General features: G+C 39.0%; 1 protein-coding gene across 1 annotated transcript; it reads left to right on the forward strand.

Annotated features, from left to right (window-relative positions):
* The first annotated feature begins 8,221 nt into the window (after positions 1-8,221).
* Positions 8,222-12,020, forward strand: LOC116266636 (coniferyl alcohol acyltransferase-like). The gene is made up of 2 exons (XM_031647936.2): positions 8,222-8,727; positions 10,777-12,020. Exons 1-2 carry the CDS (start codon positions 8,281-8,283, stop codon positions 11,725-11,727), a joined length of 1,398 nt encoding a protein of 465 aa, XP_031503796.1. The 5' UTR covers positions 8,222-8,280; the 3' UTR covers positions 11,728-12,020.
* The last annotated feature ends 10,522 nt before the right edge of the window (positions 12,021-22,542 follow it).

A 22,542-nucleotide genomic window follows, 5' to 3' on the forward strand; every position in this document is an offset into this window, starting at 1 on the left:
ACGTGGTTGAACCAACATTCAGCTTGAGGGAGCATGTTAAGGAAAGATATGACAAGGAAATATGCAGCAGATGAGCGTTATCAATCAGTGATTATCGAGTGAAGGATCTTCTCAAACTATAGAAAGAATTTTGAGTTATTACCATATATGTTCTAATGCAGTAACGTCGTATAGTTGTACCATTCCTATAACGTTATGTAACTGATCACAAATTACAGCATATAATACAAGGTATACTATTGCAAGAAATATGCAAGAGAATTACTCACACTCATCTTCTTGAGTCGCTACTTTCTCTTCTTTCTTGTTTCTCATCTCATTCACACGCAACTATCTAACATATGGCATGCATTGACTCTCTCTCTCTCTCTCTCTCTCTCTCTATATATATATATATATATATATATATATATATATATATATATATATATATATTTCGTGAGTGCTGGTTACTTGCTGGAAAACCACTGCTAGTTAATGTCATATAATGGCTCTTTTTTGCGACAAAATTTTTTATTTTAGCCAACTTTCAATATCTAACGAAAGTGAATCGACTTATGCATATGTATATATAGTGAGTGGATGATTATTCTGTTATCTAGAGTCACACAACCATCAAATCAGGGCTATTCATTTGAAACAGATGGATGAATTTGTTTTCAAATTAGAGTAGATTTGTGATGCATGGTTTTGTGAAGGATTTCATGAATCTGCCCGCCAGTTAATGTTGTGAGCGAACAAACTTAGTCGAGATTGCACCTTTCCTTCTTAATCAGCTTGCATGCTAGGTGGCAATTCCTTCATGTAATATCCAATTTGCAGCAAATTTGAAGAGTTGAATTATTGTCGCTAGAACAGCGTGACTACAGCGGAACAACTAACTTGGAAATCAGTCAACAGATATTTCAACCTCACATTTTCATAACGTGTTGGTCATGAGATGCACGATACTCTGCTTCCACAGAGTAACCGTAAAACTATCAAATTATCAATTATTCTTCATTTCCAAGAGATGAGATTGCCTCAAGACACAAGAGGCAGAATTTTATCTTCGAGTGTCTTTTCAAGCTGCCCAGTCGAAAATCTTCATTTCAAGGGAATTATAGTCCTTGATCATCAAGATGAAGTTTTAAGTAGTGTAAAAACTTTGAGAGCAGCCTTGTACTGTAGTGGGTTTAAGCATACGTCGACTGAGAGAATGGATCGCAAAGGTGATGTTGGGCAATGATTAGATCATCTACGTACATACATGAGCACAGTTGCATAAAATTCTTTGGGATGTTATGTAGATTTAGCAGTATATCACAATCCTAAATAGGAGAAGGGAGAGAGCAAACTAACTTGATACTGATCATCATTTCTTACTTGGATCTAGAAATGCATGAGATGGATGGAATGACAACATTTTTTAATGAATAATTGGGTAAAAAATTTTACATATAGAAACCTAGTAATTCCATTGTGAAAGGACACGTATTGCCTTCAACGGCAGAAAATATTATTAATTTTATGCTTACAGGGTTGCATGATCTATCTTGCCAGTACAACACCAGAAAGGAAAATTATGTCATGTACATAAATGAAATATGAATTAGTCCAGGATAGAATAGAGGCCAAATGTTATCTGTAAACTATTTCTTTTCCAACATTTTGAATGAAGAAAATCTTGAGAGATTTTCATGACGTTTTGGTGGTGCGTTTTGGATTAGTTTTCCCGGCTGCATGCAATTTCTCTCCATCGATCGACTTCTTCAGAAAGCCGCATGCATCCCGAGAATTTGATTAGTTTATGCATTATTTCTTGATGGAATATTTCTTTATGATATTTCAAAATCAAGATTTAGACCTTTTGTTAATTTATTAACTAATTCTGGTCAACATGAGACGAGCATTAACTTGTTCCAAGAAGTTAACTAGAAACACCTAACGTTCAAATCGGTGCCTCAACTATCCATTTCCCTTCTCTAATAAAGGAGGCATACACACCTGCTGGAGCCGATTAAAATAAATTTTTTTAATATATATATATATATATATATATATATATATAGAGAGAGAGAGAGAGAGAGAGAGCACAGTAGTGGAGCCAGAAATTTTTTATGGTGAGGTACTCATTCAATACCTTTAATTTGTAGGGCGTTTATATATATAACAATCAAATATATCAAAATTAACATATATATCAAACTAATTTTGTGAGGCTGGTGAGCCACCATTTGGCTTCGCCACTGAGAGAAAGAGAAAAAAAAGAAATTGATAAAAAGCAAACACTTAGGTTAAGGATAAAAACCAGACCCATTGATCTTTCGTAAAAAAAACTATTGTAAATATAATATAAACATCTTAATATGTTTATAAAGACTATTTTGATGCAAAACATGTGTCTATTCAAGTTGTTTTAATGCAAAATGTTAATTTTTTTTTATCATCATGCTATGAGGGCTGTTCATTTTTTCTTATTATAAAAATATCATGAAAGTCTAATAAATTATCAACTTAGTATATGTTTTGCATCAACCCAATTTCAATTTTAAGATCATATTAATAAGATTAGATTGTAAAAAAAAAACATTTTAAAAATCAAAATCAAGGGGTCTAGTTTTTATTCCTAACCTAGGTGTCTGGTTTTCATGAAAAGTTATCTTACCATAGTGTTCGGTATGTTGCCATGTTGAGCCCGCAAACTCCACCATGGAATACTAGGCTCACTGCCCATGTCTCACCAATAAATCAGGCATCAATTGACATGTTAATTTATTCCTCTAAAGGGTTACTTGTCATTAGGAATATTGTGTAAGTATTTTATTAATCTGTCCTAAAATTAGGTTGGATTTGTGAAACAAATATTTGAGAATAAATATTTATTAATCTAACCTCAATTTTGAGAAGAAAATTCATGGGTATTCTTAATGTCAAACAATTCCTAAGAAGCTGTTTGACACATATTGTTACTGTCCAATGATTCTGCTCCAAAATTTAAAGTAGATCTATAAAATGTTATGTTATAAAGTTTCATGAATCTACCTTAATTTTTTAACAGTTGCACTAGACAATAACAATTTGTTATTAGTGTCAAACAACTTCTAAAGGATCAATTGGTTATTCTAACAGTGACATAATAATATTTTATGAACCTATCACAAAAATTACAGCAAGCCGACGAGAACCATTAAAATAAGTTCATGATGTTACTGTTAGATTAGCCAAATGACCCCCAATATACTAGCATTTGACTTTGATTTTACAACAGCCCAATAATATTTCATGAACCTGTCACAAAAATTAGAGCAAGCCGACGAAACACTAGAACTATTAAAATAAGTTCATGATGTTACTGTTAAATTAGCCAAACGAACCCCAAATATACTAGCATTTTGACTTTGATTTTACAAAGCTGGGGCAGACTTGTTCTGGCGAATCCTACAGTATGACTGCAGTTATATTAATCAGAGCAATCGTGATTTCGTGAATACCTAGTCTTTTCTACATCAATAATATTATATATTCTAATGAGCAGGTGGTAGGGAAATGCGTCTCACTGTTCTTTTGAGGAGGAGGAAACAAAAGAACAGTGCTCTGTTTGATTACTGCACACTTTTCATGCGGCCGCATCTTTGAATGTTGGTATCCCTACATGGTTGCCTATGATTGCCTGCGACCTTGTGACAACGGACTCTCGTCATTCATCAACAGGGGATGATTTAAAGCTCTCAACGGACGGAACAGCGGAATAATGCTCCACCCGCCGGTAAACCGACAGCTGATCGGCGGATGAGATGTAACGGGTAGTTGGTTGGGCCAACCAAAACGTTGAAAGTGAGAAGACGGTATCCTCTTAATAATAATACAGCTAGCGTTTAACTAGGAATTTCATGAAAAAATCGAATATTTAAAAAAAAATTAACATCCAAATAAGAAATCAGATCGAGTTCAGATTTAAGAAGTGAGATCTGATCAGACTCAGATTCGCATTTGGAGATACATAAATATTGGTTCGGATTTGGAGATACATAAATATTGGATCGGATTTGGTTTTAAATAAATATTATACATTCAGTGCTCCCATATCATGAAAATCGACCACAAAATTCAGAAGCGGATTTGGATATGAATGTAAAAATTGGATTTGGATCAGATTTGAAATGTGAAATCTGGTTTTGGATTTGGATTCAGATTCAGATGTGACTTTCTTCATCCAAATAATCCGAGTATATGAATATATGGTCAAGAGTATATGTTATTCGAATCTCATGTATTGACATCCTCCCTTGTCAATGTCACTTCTCCTCCGTGGAATACCTGCTGGTTGCACTGTGCATGTGGGTGGCGCCGTTACCTCCATTTTGTGTTTGCTTTTTGTTTGTTTCCTAGGGAGGCACCAAATTTCTTCATGCTAAAGTAATATTAGAGGTGAAACGTATCTGCTAAATAGTAAAGAGAATTGAGTGGTTATCTATTTCTTCACAACTAGAGTGGCCAGTTGATTCAGTGAGGGCCGATAGTATAAGCATCAGTTTCGATCAAACACCGATACACGCAAATTAAGTTTGGTGGCCTTCACCATTCTCTCTTATAATCGTCAATTGCTTGGAAAATAGGGAAAACAAATTAGTTGTAGGATCAACCAAACCCTTGTTGCTTCAACTATTATGGCACTCATCGTTGATATTCGACTTCCACCATCCATGTGAATGCTTGATCTCTATCTTCTAAAACCTACATTAGTTAATTTTCTTGTGGGGAGCTTCAATGAATGGAGTACTGGCCCTTTGTGGCTCAATTTGTTAAAGGTAATATGAATCATACACGTCCCATATCTAGAATTACAGATCGGACTGCAGAAACTGGAAATGACCGGTGAAACTAATGGCCAGAGTCAATGAAGATCCTAAATTAACGGATCTTGTTAATCTTAGCTGATGCGTAACGCTGTCTCTCCTTCTCTGTTGATGTACAAATAAATAAAGGGCCTGCTCGCTTGTATCTTTGCATTAAGAAAAATTGAAGGGAAAGGAGTAAACACGATCCGTAGACGTAAGCCTTTGTAGGCTTACTTGTCTCGTTTTGTTTTGTCTCTTACCTTTTACACAATCGGTTGGTAAGTTAGGTGATTAAAGTTGAGTTTTGTTTCTTTTCTTTCATTATCTTGGTTTTAGAGAGGTTGAATTCTTGTTTTCTGTGCTTGTGATATTCTTCAGTAGTATGTATTACTTCTCAATATTTTTATGCATATGTTACGGAGACAATTGACTTCTTTACCAGCTTGTGTCCACGTGCTTGTGCTTGCTTAATGCGATTAAACCCAAGTTAAAGTTTTTTATTTCGTCGGCGCAGAAAGAGAGAGAGAGAGAGAGAGAGTTGCAAGGCCAAAGTCTGTAATTCTGTACAAGTTTTATTTATGAAACATTAAGAGTTTAAGTTTTAAAACTTAAGTGGCACCCGTATATAAATAAGTAAAAATTTAAGGAGGCATAAACATACAAATATAGTTCGACTACTGAGTAAAAGCTGTCCTTAAGGGTTGTTCGGCAATAGGAACACTGATTATTCTGTGGTATTTTGGACATGGCTGCCGGTCACACTCTGTTATCAACGTAGGAATGTGCAGTGAATCACAATTTGAGCCATTCATGCCGACTCAGTTATTAGCGAAGCTGAGGGGCAAACTCATTCAGTTCAAGCTAAGTAAAGTGTACTCACGTAATCTCGAGCAGGGTGGTTAGAATTATACTACATGTATGACATCTTTCAAGGTATTATGGTTAGTACAGTATGGTGGTGTCTTTGTTGGTTTAAAATCTTTTGGTAAATCAAAACTATTCAAATTGGCTCAAAATAATTAAGCCTAGCTGAACTTGAGTCAAAGTTGAGCTATCTTGCGTTACGTTTGTATGGAGCTCGAGGAAAATGAAAGGATTACAAGGAATGGAAATTAAGGAAAGGAAAAGAAATGAAGAGTCCAATGATGGAGACTAAAAGGAAATGAACTAAAGGAAAGAAAAAGTAATGATATAACTTAGTTTACAATATTATATGTATATATACACACCCCTAACACCTTTGATTTCGATTGTAATAACTCTCTTTCACTGGATCACATTCGCTTTTACCCTCGTTCCCCTCTCTCTCTACAATAAGAGAGCAACATTGAATAATATGTTCACCAATCGTAAGCTACCCCCCAATGATTTTTTTTAACCAGATAATTGGGATAAAAAATAGATGTTTACTATATAGGCACTCCAATTTTTTTCTTCAAAAACAAGTTAATTACGAGCAATGTTTGCTAAATAACATGTTGGGCAGTCGCAGATCGGGAAGGTGTTCATGTTTTTCGTTTTTTAAAAAAAAGAATTGTTGATTTACAATGCGCGTCCATGCGAAAACCACACAGAAAATATGTGACCGGCAAAAAGAAAAGAGAGAGAGAGAGATTTGGAGTATTTTTAGGATTTTTCAAAGCGAAATATTGTTTATTTTAGACTTTTTAACTTCTACTACTTTCTTTTGTCCTTAATAAGGGGCATTTTAATCATTATGCCTTTCAATGCATATTTTTTTGTGCATAAGGCGGTGCATATAACAAGCTTTGATTAATTATAGTAAATCAATGAACTTGATTTCATCATGTACCCGATCGAGCAATCCATAACCTCAATTATTGTCAATTTAAGGTACACGGCATTATTTTATTTCAATAATAATGTGCTAGAGTGCACCTATAACGAAAGGGCTACTTCCCCCAACCACCACATAATTACCAAGTTTTTTAGACGATATCTTTTGCAAGTCTTAAAGCAAAAGATACGGCAGGTAGATTTAAGCACCAAGAAAAAATGTGTGCGGTTGGCTTGTTTTGATGTTGCTAACCAGAGTTAACATTGTCTTGCAGCAAAAGTGTTCATCGATGTAGTCCAAAAACCAAAGTTGGTCGGGTAAAATACTGTGGTTTGGTCCGATGGAACACAAAAGCTTGCTTGAGAGCAAAGATCAAGTGCTTTTGTGTGAATGACATTTTTGCAACCACATTTCTCTTCATGCTTGTCCGAGAGACTTGTATGTTTTGATTACTAAGCAATATATGATAATATTGGAGGCTGGTAATCAGATGAGTTAACAAAAGGTGTAAGGTATCCGCTCAAATGATTTCATGTATAGCGTGATTCTTTGTTCAGATCATGTTCAGGTCTTCTTCAATCAAACTTTAAAAGTCTCTAGATTACGATTAGAATCTAAACTAGAGATGGGTTCAGTATAGGGTTTTGCTAATTAATACATTGACATTGGAGCCTCGATCTGAATCGGGTCTGGGACATCCAAAAACCATGAAATAATAGTCCTGAACCAGATTCACCCCATTTTCCAAACTATTGAAAGTTTTAACAGATTGATTCTAGATTCTGTCCCGTTGGATGAGCAGTGCAACTGCCAACTTTGAATTTCAAGAAGTTCAACATTATTTTGTTGGAGCAGGATTCACATTATGAAAAGTTGTTTCCTCAAAGAGATGGAATTTTCATTTGGCAACCATGCTTCTTATTCCATAAGAAAACACACGCCAAGTGCCTAGTTCTTCCGGGAATGAACTTCACAATGAATGAAGGAATCACAGAACACACAGAAAAACAACCAAAGAAAAAAATTACAAAGAAGGGCTCGACTGTGAAACAAGTTCTAGCTTTTCAAAATCGAAGCTGGTTATATGCACTCTCTTGGTACACAAAAAAATTGGGCAGAACACTTAAGTTTAAAAAAAAAAAGGAAAATCTTTTTGTAAGGGTAGAAAACTATAATAAAAGGGCTATAAAAAAGAAACGTTTCTTCTTAAAAAGTCTTCAAAATATCATAGTTCCACTTTTGGTGCGTACATGCTGCTGCACCAGGATCGTGCACATAACTGTCTCTCATAATTAATGGTGCATGCATTCATGAAAAATGTTGGAGTTGGAGCTCGTAAAGTCCAGATTTGCCCTGTCCCAAGATCCAGCTCAATTTTATTTAAGTTAATGGATTCAATTACATCAAACTTGTTATTTTCTAGTTCGTACCCTTTAAGGGATTCACCTTCACCATCTTGTTTATTGTTACTTCGTAGAAAAATCCTCTTTGTGTGGACCCATTGAACAAGTATCCTTGTCTTGGAGAAATAACCACGACTGAGGTGCAGTCTTGGAACTACATCTATAAATTCTCCTCAAAGTGCAATCTCGTCTCCACAACCTTCTCTCTCTCTCTCTCTCTCTCTCTCTTCCCCTCTCTCTCTGTGCTCTGTGTCCGACAATGGCTATCAATGGCTGCCTGATGTCTGAATCAAACACTGGTTACTTCTCCGTCCTTGTCAAGAGCAGAGAGGTGATCACCGCAGAGCTGCCGCTTCCGGAGATCTGGCTTCCGCTCTCCAACCTTGACCTGCTGCTTCCTCCCATAGATGCTAGCATCTACTTCATTTACAGGAAGCCGAGCAGCAAGCCTGACCTTTCCTTTGGCTCAGCAGTTGAAATTCTCAAGAAGTCTCTCGCTAAGGTCCTAGTCCACTACTACCCACTTGCAGGTGAGATGATCGCCAACTCCAACGGCGAGCCGGAGCTTCTGTGCAACAACACCGGCGTCGAGTTCATTGAGGCTCATGCAGACATAGAGCTCAATGGTCTCAAGCTCCATGACCCAGACGCGACGGTGCAGGGGAAGCTTGTACCTGCGAAGGCACGAGGAGTTCTCTGTGTTCAGGTGGATCTCTCATCATTCACGTCAACCAGTTACCAGATTTCAATTCTTCTTTTCTCCAAAAATCGTATGATTTTATTTGAGTTTTAATCCGGTAAATAATTTTCCTTTCCTTCTTTTGTACGTGAATGAAAATTGTTCTTGAAGTCAGAGACCTGGTTTTTCCGTCCAATCTACGGTTAGCTTCCGGCGAATGTAAAACTCAGAAGTGAAAGCCCTCATGCCCAAGAATTTTCCACAATATTAAGCGCAGGGAGGCTCTGTCTGAAATGGGGCCATACTGATTACTAGCAATCCAAGCAATCAGGATCCCTCCTTTTCTTGTGTTCTAGGACGAAATAAGTTTGTTATTTTAGATTGCCCGTTCTGATCTGTTGTTGTTTTGTGAGTTTTAGATTGCCCGTTTTTCAAGATTTTCCGGAGAGTGAGATATATGAATGGTTTTCCTTGTGTCAAAAAACTCTTCGGCGCGATTTACTTTGCTTTACTCCCCTGAAAAAGACAAGAGTTGATGCTTCAATTTGGGAAGAAGTGTTTCTATTAAATTTATACCTGGGCTGTCATTAAGGAAAGGTTGGTAAACGGTTTAAAGAAATGAAATTTGACTACGTCGGAAACGGTTCTCCTTTTTCTTCGTGTAACTTTTCCACTTTTCCTTCGTCATTTTTTCCAATCCACCGGTAACCCAATCAACTTTTATGTCCACCCTTTATGGACTTAAAAGAAAATCGACTCATATTAAGCATTTTCTTTGTAAAATGCTTAATATGCAGTTAACATTCCGGATTCATTCTGAAATTATGCTGGCTTTTCTATAACATTAATATCAAGATCTCAGGCGTCAAGTGTAACTACTTTCGTCTTGTCTGAAAAACTTGATAGTTTTTGTGGTCGTTATCCAGTGAAAAAGTGATTAATGTGGTTCTAATTTACGGAGAATTATATATGTTCCTCTAATGAAGGATTAATATCAAAGACATGCTTAGGTTGGCTGCCTGAATCAAGGTACGTATGTATCATGCAAAATCAGCACTTAAACTAATGTTTTTTTTTTCTTTTGGAATCTCTACCGTGTTTTTCTACTTTACTAAAAGTTCATCCTTTCGTCTAAAATATTTAATATGAGTTTCTTAGGCAGGTATATTTCTTAATTGGCTATTGTCTTACTCCTTGTAGGGCAGAATTGTCAATATTCAAGGGGTTCGATACTACCAAGAATTATCAATATTCAAGGGGTTCGATACTACCAAGAATTACAATATTCACGCATGAATAATTAGCATCTCTCGTGTTTCCAACATGAGGACCCCTTTCCAAAGCAAAAAATTGACTAGCTTTTTATAATCACTCAGCCATCTAATCAAAGTTATTTGATTCAAATCAAAATCATATTTAAGAGAAAACATGAAGAAAAATGTGATGTGTATATTCGTCATTTAGTATTAGTTAACATTTTTTTCTCATTGTTTTTTTCTCAATCATTCGTTGTTTCATTTGAATGGCTCTAATGGTGGGTAACTCTAAATAACTAGAGTCATCCTTCAATCACTCTTCAAGGGTGATCCCTTCAAACAATTTATTATTATCACTTAAAAGCATCCATCAGAAAATGGCCATGGCCATATGTTGTTGACACTAGAGTGAAACCGAATTGTATCAGGGAACAGAGATGCCTTCGTTAGTGTTTCTGTTCTTGGCTAAAGTAGCCAAACAACTCAAGACTACTTTCTATATATTACAGAGAGAGAGAGAGTACTCGGATGCATCTTTTTGTATATATATATATATTAATATGTAGGAGATATGATGCTACTATAGATCAAATAATTAACAATATCTGAGGCCATCAGAAGACAGTAGTCACAACTATCAAATAACGTATGAACTAAGAAGCCAAAATCCTCCTAGACAGCAAATACTAGAAGAAAAGGGGAACAAACGGATGTTGTTGCAGCGGCCGTGTCTGTGTTTGATTTCCCTGATCTGTTGGGCACTTGATTTCTTGCAACTCACAGTTAATGACTTAATGGTTGAACCCCCTGCCGGGAGCAGGTGACCAAACTCAAGTGCGGAGGCATCGTCGTTGCTTGCACTCTGGATCACCGGATCGCCGACGCCTACTCCACCAACATGTTTGTGGCCGCATGGGCCCAGGTGGCCCGCACCAACTCCCTCACCTTCATCCCCAACTTCCGCCGCTCCCTCCTCAGCCCCCGCCGTCCCGCCGCCTCCTACGACAAGTCTCTGGACAACATGTACGTCCCCATCGCGTCCCTCAATCCCCAGGAGGCCATGTGCGAGACCTCGCCGGACCAATTCATCAGCCGGATCTACCACGTCCGCGCCGGCGACATGGACCAACTCCAGGACCTATCCTCCACCAACGGGACCAAGAGAACCAAGCTGGAGGCGTTCAGCGCGCTTCTGTGGAAGTTGATAGCGAACGCCAGCGACGCCGAGAGCTGCCGCCTGGGCATCGTCGTCGACGGTCGGTCTCGCCTGAGCGACAGCCCGAAATCGGCACTCTACGGCTACTTTGGCAATGTTCTCTCGATCCCATTTGGGGAGGCCAGCGTCAAGGACCTTAAGAGCAAGCCGCTGGGTTGGGCCGCAAAGAAGGTGAACGAGCTTCTGGGTTTCGCCACGAACGAGGAGCATTTCCAGGGGCTGATTGACTATGTCGAAGGGCAGAGACCTAACCCCATGATGACGAGGGTTTACTACAGAGGGGCCAACGATGGGCCGGCCATTGTGGTCTCTTATGGAAGGCTCTTTGATGCCTCTAAGATTGACTTTGGTTGGGGCCTTCCGTTCCTTAGCTCGGGGCACTTCCCTTGGGGAGGGGACGCTAGATACGTGCTGCTGCTTCCGAGCCCTGTGGGAAACGGAGACTGGATTGTTTACATGCACCTCTTCAGGCACCAGCTGCATGACATAGAGACGGTGGAAGGGGGCATACTTCAGCCTCTTACCGTGCAACACCTCACCCCTCAGGAAGTTTGAGAAGAAGAGGAAGAAAAAACCTGCAGAAAAATATTGTATTTCTGATATAAGTATTGTTTCCTACGAGCGTATAAGAAATATTATGATTTCATGCGTGACTGGCAGCGGCTTCATCATGAGGTTGTACAATTGTAAGCATATTCTTAATTGTTTGTGGTGGCTGGTTCATGTTTGTATTTGCATTATGCATACATTGAATTTCCATTCTGTGGTAGTGCCATAGTAGGTAGTTGATTATTGTAGATTTAATGCATGATTACAAAAATAAAGGGTTTTCTTTTTCTTATTGTTCAGTGGTGATCGGCGGGAGGTAATCGAGAGATCCATCCATGTCTTATTGCTATGGCCGCCTTCTATTTAAGTGTTCTAAATCACTCCCCGACGCTAAATTTGTAAAACTAGAACTGTTCTTCAGCGCAGCTTAACAAGTCGTGTTAAGGAACAAAGAAATTAAAGACATCATTTAACATCATGTAGCATGAATAGCAGGTATTGCTTAAATGATGCCAACCCATTTCAGTAAGAACATGTCTACTAGGTATTGTTCAAATAATCTAAATGTTCATGATTTACTTATGTCTTTTAGAAAATAAGGCACCAGTTAGGACACCCTCAATGTCCCCCTAAGCACGGGCCAAGTCAAAAATTCTAGCTAAGGGGCACTTGTTATAAAATTTTAACAGTTTAAGATGCACCAACATGTATAAAAATAAGCATTTTTGCGTGTCTTAATAAGTAATTATTGAGAATGGAAAGGCTTATCCGATACAGCAGTTGTCTTTGTCGTGACCTTATTGCCTAGTTTGTAGCGATATTGATTTCATATTTTGGTATCTTGTGTAAGGTTGCCTTTTATCTTTTGTGCGGTTGCACTTTATCGGTACCACCTCTTGTGGAAAGCCAAGTTCAATCCAGCGTAGAGACCGTTCTACCGTGTACGTAGGCCATTACAGCTGAACCATGTTAGTTTTGTGTGTTTCGCCTCTTTTCTTTGTTTCTTCATTATCTCACGCTTAGTTCCTTCAATGTTTCTACATAATATTAGAGCGCCTTTACTTTGTCAAAGTCGATTGCTGATTCTTCCTGATCCTCATCAGTATAGTGGAATGCTCATCAGTACAGTTGAGCATTCCACTAGTAGCACAGGGTTGTCGAGAAGACTGCCGTTCAGGAGCAAACAAATCCAGCAAACAAAATCACGTCTGTTCTCTTGAAAGGCTCCAACTATTGGTCGAGGTCAGCTATTGTTATGCCTTAGTGGCAAATCCAAACTGGAGTATGTTACCGGCGATTCTCAGACCTGATGAAAATGACTCATCATATGAAGAATGGACATCAAACAATCATCTGGCTAGACACGGGGCTTCTTCTTTGCTGAAATGGCGGAGTAGATTTGGAAGAACGCAAAAGATTTATACAGCCAACAAAAATGATATTGTTAGAATGTTTCCTTTGTTCAAGAACATTAAAGAGATAAAAAAACAGTGGTAGACGTCCCTTAAATGCAGTTTAGTTGCAAGGACAAGTATTCTTATGAACAAGTTGTAATTTTATCCAGCGTTTTGATTATAAGGACAAAATTTTCAACTTATCTTGTCTGTGGTTTGTTTAAATAAGTAGACAGACAACACATGTTTTGCATCTCTCTCTCTCTCTCTCTCTCTCTATATATATATATATATATATAATTACATGATAAAACAAATGACAAAAGAAAATATATATAACTAATAAAAATAAATTTTTTCTCAATAAAAAACTCACATATGACAAAAGAAAATATTTCAAAAAACATATTAAAAATACAAACAAATAGAAATATTCACTCTTTCTTTTTCTCTCTCTTACATGAGAGACTTAAAATCGATATATAATAAAAAACAACATAATATGTAAAAAAACATCTAAGCTAACAAAAAGTACTATCTCGCTCTTTCTATCTCTACAAATACAAGCAACCTAAAATTTACCAACCACCATAATATTCTCCGTCTTTTCTCATTCTTGTTTTCTCTCTTTCTCTCTCTCCTATAAATGACAAAATCCATATATTACAAAAGAAAACATCATCCAATTAAGCTTTCAATTGAAGAGTAAGCTTTCAATTTGTTAAATACAAACCATACAAAAATATTTAGATACAAACTTTTAGAAACAACCAAATGCATGATAGTTATATGACTAAAAAGAAAATTTTTCATATTCTTAGTGAAGTTCATGACTTGAAAATAATGACGATTCATATGTAATCAAAGCAGCCACCAGCACCATAAAATAATGCTCGTCCATTGCATGTTCACCTTGATCCTTGCATTTCAACAACAATTTATGTGAATATTAGTGCTAATACAGTATACACTAATAAAGAAGAAAACATATAAAAGTAGACTTAACATTGACAATAAACAAACATTGAAATAAACTGCTATTTCACTATAATATGTTAATAAAATTGATATATTATAGTGAATTACTTCTAAATTACAAAAAAAGGAGAAAGCCGTGATTCACCCTCAGCTCCTTCTTGCTCCTCTTCTTCTCCATCTCCACAGCTTTAAAGCCACTCTTGCTTTCTTTCCAAACGAGGAAAACTTTCACAGTAAAGCCAATATTTCGTCAAATCTGTAAATTTTGAAAAATATGTCAAGAAGCCATATTGAATGCATAGAAGAAACCTTTTCCCATATAGAACACAATTCATTGCCAACCATTGCAAAACGAAGTCAACTTTAAAAATGGATAAAAGGATAAACAAAGCAAAGCATGGTGTCAACCCCTCACCACATACATGGAAATCAAAGAGTTCCAAGGTACCAAATCCCGGTCAGACATTTTCCCGAACATTTGGTGTGTAACTCGCAAGTCCCTCTTTTTGCTGTATGGAATCAAAAGCATTGCCTTTAATTCCTCATCTCATCAGCAGTGAATAAACAAAGATCAGACTTTGTAATACATCCACCACTGTTAGTTTACCTACTTTCCAATCAATCCGCACTTCATCCAAGCACCTAAACAGCATTGCCTCTGAGATCCTACGGGACGTTTCATGTATTATGATGAATAGGGACTGTGCATAGAAGAAGAATTGATTGGCAAGGATGCAGCATTAGAAACCATAACCGGTAGGTCCTACTGTCAATGGAAAAACAACAACAAAATTTTTCGTTTTCTTATTGTTTCACTATTTTCCCTTTTTTTTCGATCGCACACAGAAAGCACTCTTTCCCACTCTCTACTCTAACAAAAGGAGGAAGAAGAAGAATAAAACAACTCTTCTCATTTTCTTAGAAGCGTTGCAATGGAGAGGCACCTCTGTCAGCTCCAAATAAATTCAGTAGATGTTCAGGCTTCATTCTGTACAATGCGGACCCTCATCCACTTGAGCTGTTTGGGGTTCCTCCTGTGCAGGGACTCGGCCACCTTAAGGAGGATTTGCCAATCTGGAGGCTCCCTGTTCTCTCTCTCTCTCTCTCTCTCTCTCTCTCTCTCTCTCTCTCTCTCTATACTTTCTCGATTACCCATCTTCCCTTCTTGTGATTTGTGCATTTGTGACCAGCTCTAATCCGGCTCGGGCACAAAACTTTTGATGCATCAATAATTCTGGAGAAAATAAGTGAGCTGATGAAAAACATGGAAACTAACAAGAAGCCATGGCCGCCTCAACCAGTGTTCATGCAGATCAGAGAGGTACGTCATCTAATTATTGGATAATAGATTCAGGGTCTAGTGGTCATCTGACAATGGAACGTGATTTGCTAAGTAACCTTTCTGAGCATGTTGTAAATAACTCTTACAATAGCCGATGGGTCGTCTATGCATGTTCAGGGTATTGGTGAGATATCCTTTTTAGAGTGGTCACATAACTCTAAGGTTCATATGCCTGGTCTCTCTTTGAATATGTTGTCAGTCTCCAAAATCACAAAAGATCTCACTTGTCAAATTATTTTTTCTCCTACAAACGCAGTGATTTAGGAACTTGTGACGGATATGACGATTGGTGAGGGATCTCTATGTCATGATCTCTACGTATTGGAGAACAAGAGCCTAGCAGTGACGGCAAAGACTAAAACTAATGGAAATCTCTAGCAGAAACACCTAGGGCACTGTCTAGTCGACCTATGAAAATTTTGGATGCCTGGTCTATATTTTGATTCTTGTTTTTGTGATATTTGCAAATTTGCTAAGATGCTTAGATAGTGATTCTGAAAATAAATGCTTCTGCACATTTGAATCAGTACAGTCTGATGTTTGGGGTCCTGCTGTTATAGCTATTATTTTGACATCTATTGACGATTCTCTGAAGTTAAATGGCTCTATTTGTTGAAACCCAAGGATGAAGCGTTTTCCAAGTTCTGTAAGTTTTTGTTAGGCATCTGTTTGACTTGAGTGTTTGCGTGTTTGCTGTTTCTAAGTTGAATAACGAAATGGGTTAGTGGGTCAGCAAATGGATCCAGTACACGTGTCCAGGGAGATAATTAGAGAGCTTAATCCAACCCACTTAGGGATTGTATGAAGTCATCGCAAGGATTAAACCCTAATAGAAATGAATTTTACTGTTTCGTGTGAGGGCTGGGCTTTCATCAAAAGTTGGTGTGTGTGAGTTAGCGTGAAGTCTCACATTTGGCATCAGAACGTAGGTTCATGGCCGCATCTAGCAAGGTGATATCGAAGGATGTCATGGCTGCCATGGAATCCCATCAAGAACGCCTAGAGGAAACAATGGAGATCATGAACCGTCATCTGCAGGCAGTCGAACATTAGAACAAGGAGGCGGAAGCTAGGATGCAGACGTTCTTGGCAGAGCATTCCTCGTTGATGTCCATGGCAGAGCATTCCTCGTTGATGTCCTTGATGCGGGAGATGCTGAAACTAGGCAAGGGAACCAGATCAACCAGCACCGATCGCACGGAGGCTGCCGACGGTGAGATGCGACCTCCTTCGTCTTCATTCCCACCTTCAATTCTGCCACCGCATCCATCTCCTCCACGGTCAATAGGAAGCACACTAATGACCTCACCGGCCGTTGGGGACAGAGGACTAGGTCCCTTGCCGTGGAAGCAGCTGCGTATGGATTTTCCCCGCTTCTCCGGTGAAGATCCACTAAGTTGGATCTTCAAGGCAGAACAATTCTTTGATTGTAGTAACATCGAAGGAGATAAGAGGGTCAGCCACGCCGCAATGCACTTTGAAGGAGCCGCCATCAGGTGGTATAGGTGGCTCATGACGCAGCAGGGGAGGACGACGTGGCCAGGACTGATCGACACGATGAGGGCTCGGTTTGGACCGTCAGCATATCTAGACTATAACGTCGAGCTGATGAAAATTAGACAAAAAGGCATCGTGGTTGAGTACCAAGAGTGCTTTGAGGACCTCAGCAATATGGTTTGTGGATGAACATTAAACGCCCTGATAGGAGCGTTTGTCGGGGGACTGCAGGATGATCTACGTATTGAGGTTCAGGCGACGAAGCCTAGAAACCTATCTAAATGCTTTGAGTTAGCTCGACTGGTAGAGGAAAAGCAACACAGATTGAGCTATAGCAATCGGATTTTATATCCAGAGTGAAACCCGCATCAACCGACGACCTCGCGTATCGATGCAACTGAAGCGCCCGCAGCTAATCAAAAACGAACCAAATGGGATGCCAAGTGGTCCGTCGCCTTACGCCAGAACAGATCAAGGAGAAGCATTGTCGGGGAGTTTGCTTCCATTGTGACTAACCGTGGACACCTGGCCATACCTGTCGAAAACTTCACATGTATCTAGTGGAAGAAGACGATGAACCACCAGATGAGTTTGAGGGACAGAGGGAGGAAATGATCCAGCGACAGTCATGGAGGAGGCTGCAGAGATCACCGATGGGAGTCCCTAAAATCTCTCTCCATGCTCTGGCAGGGGACGAGGTGTTAGCGTATGGGCCTATGGGGATCGGGTCTGTTCAGACCCGATCCATTCTCTTTATAACCACACGCCTAAAGTTACTAGGCGGTGGCTCTCTTCTAATATTTTATAATTTTATGTACAAATCTGTTGTAACCTATTAGGGTTATTGATTAATTAAAAGATCAAGGAACGCAGGGCTGTGTTAAGCCGGCTGCTCCCTTTCCTCCATCGTCTTCTTTCATCCTCTCCTTTCAATATATCTGATTTGCATACGAAGAGGCGCGAGTTCTTTGTGAAGATTCTTACATGGTACCAGAGCCAGGTTGCATCGTCCTCCGGTGAGTGATTTCAGTTTGATGTGATTATCCCTAATCTGCCCTAAATTCTTTCCTTTCTGGCGTGGTTATCCCTCTTTTCAGTTTCTGTCCTAAATCTTGCGTGATTTGCCCTAATTGATTTGCCCTAATCGTTTTGCCATAATTTCTCATCGTTTTGCGCTAATTTCTGTCATTGCCCTAAATCTTGCTCGTGTGGTCTGCCCTAATCACTTTTATTCAATTATGGATCAGCCGACTCCCTCTCTTCTATCTTCTAGCTTTCTCTCCCAACTTATTTCTCAAAAGTTGCATCATAGTAACTATTTGACTTGGAAACGTCAAATAGTCCTTTTTATTAAAAGTCATAGACTCTACGGGCATATCGATGGGACCACTCCAACACCTCCTATGTATATTGACCGTGAAGTGAAGAAGACCGTAGTGGGAGATCAAGCTGTTGGGGCTGCGGCTGTGAGTGAAATCAGATTTGAATATGAAACCATTACTGAAAATAATCCTGAGTATGAAGTTTGGCTGGCTCACGACCAGTCCCTTGTTGCCTATATTACTTCTACTTTGTCAGAGGAAGTATTAGGAGGTATTGATGATGATTTAACAACCCTAGAGTTGTGGTCTACCCATGCCACCACGTATTCTCAAGTATCCGAAGCACGTGTTCTGCAGTTAAGAAGGCAATTTCAGGACATCAAGCGTGAGAAGCGTACTGTCTTGGAATATTTGAATGAAATTAAAAGTGTAAGTGATCAACTTGCTGCCATTGGACATCCCGTCAGTGACAAAGACAAAGTGCAACAAGCCTTGAGTGGACTGGGAACAGATTTTGATATTTTTTGCACAGCCTTGGAAGTCCTACCTGTTCTTCCATCTTTCGAAGATCTCAAGGCTAAGTTATTCCAACACGAAGCTAGTCGTGTTCAGCGACAGAATTGGATTCCTTCCAACAGTCACAATGTACTGATCACAGGGACACATGCAAGGGAATCGCACTCGTACTTGGACTCCTCAGGCAGGAATGGGAAGAGGGATTCTCCCAACACCATAGGGCATGAATACTTCTGCCACATCTAGAAGGGTTCCGACTTGTTTCTATTGCAACAAGAGGGGACATGTAAAGTCAGAATGTTGGTACAATCCGCAGAACAAAAATAATCAAATTAGACATGAGAACAAGGCAGCAGCAGGGTCAGCTTCATCATCATCTGGCTCAAATCAGACATCTAATGTTTCAGCAGACGTACAGCAACTCCTCATGACAGCCCTGTCTAAGCTTCATTTGAAACAAAACGAGCAAGGAGAATGGTATGTGGACTCTGGAGCAGCAGCTCATATTACTGGTGACGCAGGTAATCTCTCTAGTGCTCTCCCTTACTTAGATAAAGGCTCAGTTGTCACGGGAGATGGTTCCCATCACACAATATCACACATTGGAAATGTACAAATTTCTATGGGCTCTTCTTCGATTCCATTAAAGAATGTTCTTGTTGTTTCAAGTGTCAAGAAAAATATTATTTCAGTGTCCAAGCTTATTGATGATACTCAATCCTCTGTTGAATTCACACCCTCTTCTGTTTATGTCAAGGATGCTCGAACCAAGAAGACATTCGCTGAGGGCACTCGCAAAGGAGATATGTATGTCCTTGAAGGAGCTCCACAAATGTCAAAACCTCACTCTTCCGATTCATGTTTTCCAAGTCATAGTGAAGTTAATGTCACAGAGTATAATAAGCCATCCATTTGGCATGGTCAGTTAGCTCATTGTTCTGACTAGTACAGTATAAGACACCATTGATAAACATCATATTCCTTACCTTCCCTCTCCTCTCTTACACATCTTAATCTTAGCAGGTAAAAAGAATTAATGCAGATAAGAATCAGCTACAACTGAGTCCATCTATTCCACCATAAATAGGATAAACCCAACTTTACAGTGAACATGATTCAACTACAAAATGCAAAGAATGAACAATCAACAAATACAAGAAACAAACAACAAAGCAAGAGGATGTCTGCTCTGCTTTAGGTTAACTTATTGGTGAAGGTGGAGGAAGCCAACCTGACCACTTGTTCCAGTATGTATGGGAAAGTTTGATAACAAACAAATTGTAAACCATCATCTACATTTGTCATTTGATTTCAGAAGCTTCCATAGTTTCCACCGCCACATCTATTTAATGTTCCTTACTTAATGATAGGAAAAAATCATGGTGTCATAGTTACTATTAAGCAAAAGGAGGATGCTATGTGCCTAGATCTGACCATATAGAAATCTCGACCTCTTTATTTCTCCCTCTACATTTTGAGACATCAAATATTCAAATTGAAAAAACCTTTTACAGTTGCAATTTCAAGTTTTTCTTAGGTTACACTAAAAGAAGCTGCTTTTGAATGCATTAGTGTAAGGCTATAACTTTCATCCTCTAAGTTGGGCCCCCCGACTTTGAAATTGGATTCTGTTTCTTTGCAGTTATAGTTGTTTCTTTTATGTGTCTTCAAAATGTGTGCTCTCTGGAGTATTCTATTTTTTCACCCAAACTGCAACAGTATCAATTCATATGCTCTACATGAGGAAACAGTGCACCCAATCAAGCAATGAACAAAAGAACTTTTAAAAGATTCTAGATCTGAAAATGAATTTTGTGAACCATTCCATCAAACGAAAATGTTGTATAATGAAAGCTAAGAACTTTTTGAATTAATCCCAAAAAAATATCAATAATGGGAAGAGCAAGATGCTGGAAATATTAAAAGCCACAAAAAAAAAAGATAATCCTAATCTCATGATCATCAGTGTAGCTCAGAAGCAACTCCATTAAAAAAAATGCAGAGCTAAAAAGTTGTCACAACCATACTTCCTATGTAATGTCAAGTAGCACCACAGTTCATACCCGAACAACACCAACTCATGCAATTCCTAATCTAGAAAAACATCCACTATGATAGATAATACTGATGTTGCCATCAGAATTTGGCCATGAGAAAAGGAAAGAACCATCTTGAGGCTGCATGGCATTAACAAAGCAAAAGTTTGTTTGCATACATGATATAAGCTCAAGACATTCATCAAACGGCCAGCAGAATTATTTTAAACTTGAATCTTTCATCGAGATATGATATGAAGTGTCATCCTTTCACGAGCAATACTTAATGCCAAACAGAAAACAAAACAGAAATAACTGAGATATCAGATAAGTTTATTCAAGGAAACTAGAAAGGCAGTGTTCCATTTTCTCACTATCCCTATATAAATTAAATTAATGGTGGATAGGAACATAAACAGAGATACACATTTGTTACTAAAATGAGCAAGTTTGGGCAGGTAGAAATATCAATTTCCATGAGACACTCAGCAGTCTCCTGTACCTGCTCTAAACCCTGGTTAATGGTTATCATGAATACCATCAAAATGTATATGTGTAATCTTTTCCAACTTCTTTAACGGATCACAGCAGACCTAATGAATATCAACTGGCCACATCATTTGGTCCTAAACCATTTAATAACAATCAAAAGCCAAGAGATTCTGATACCGCTTGCTGTTATCTAAATACGCAAACAACTGGGGGCCAAAGAAAAAGGGCATGCCACTATGAAGGATCCACAGATTCGTGAAGAAAGAAGAAGAAAATGCAAATATTCAAAAGTGTTGCATCTAAATTCTTGCAGCAAAACAAATCATGCTTTTTGAAGTCCTTTCCATCGTGCGGTTGAAACTGAGTTTCTGAAAAACCCACCTTCGACGGGGCGAACCTTCGACGGGGCGAAATGATCCGCTTGACGGCAGTCGGCAGCGGCGGTGATGATGGCGAGGCAGTGACGGTGATGGCGAGGCAGTGACGGCAAGGCGGCAGTCGGCAGTCGGCAGTCGGCACTCGGCAGTCGCACAGCCGATGGGCGACGGGGAGGAGGCAGTCGCAGTCTCGCAAAGCTGCAGAGGAGAACGACGGGCTCACGGGGAGAATGAAATACGAATGTTGAAATGAAAAACTTGAAAGTTGAAACCCCAAGTCCCTAACCTAAATTATCTCTTTAAAAAAAAAAAAAAATAGTTACCGTCGGGCTTCTCGGGCCCTCGACGGGCATAGTTTCAAGCCCGAGCCCGACCAGTTAAAGTACCAGGTCGAGCCTGGTCCAATAAGACGTCGGGTCAAGTATAGGGTACCCGGCAGTGGCCAGAGGCTTAATATTCCCTACCACCTTTTGTGGAAAGCCGGTGTCTTGAGTTGTGCTTATGAAGCACCATCTTAATCGACCATGCGTGAATGAAGTTCAATCCAGCGAGGAGCTGGTTCTACCGTGGACCGACGTAGGCCATTAAGGCTGAACAACGTTAGTTATGTGTGTTTCGCCTCTTTTCTCTAGTTTTTTCATTGTCTCATATTTAGTTGCTTCATTATCTCTCCTCCAGCCCCATGCCTAAGTGCAGTCACTGCCTTCCAAGATGAGTCCTTGAGCCCCCTCTCGTATGACATGTTCCTCCATTGACTAAGTGTGGTTCTCAAGGTAAAATATTCAATTTTAATACCAACATTTCCATCACTCCATGAGAGTTTTTGTCACGTCAATTGTAAAACAGCGTTCAAGATGCCAAACCAAC

This window comes from Nymphaea colorata, chromosome 13 (assembly GCF_008831285.2).
Source record: "Nymphaea colorata isolate Beijing-Zhang1983 chromosome 13, ASM883128v2, whole genome shotgun sequence".
Lineage (NCBI taxonomy): Eukaryota > Viridiplantae > Streptophyta > Magnoliopsida > Nymphaeales > Nymphaeaceae > Nymphaea > Nymphaea colorata.

What these genes read in the sequence shown, in the direction of transcription:
- LOC116266636 (XM_031647936.2), top strand. Translation starts at nt 8,281, where the DNA reads ATGGCTATCAATGGCTGCCTGATGTCTGAATCAAACACTGGTTACTTC. An exon ending in GAGGAGTTCTCTGTGTTCAG is followed by an intron (nt 8,728 to 10,776) that starts GTGGATCTCTCA and finishes TGCCGGGAGCAG; the next exon opens with GTGACCAAACTCAAGTGCGG.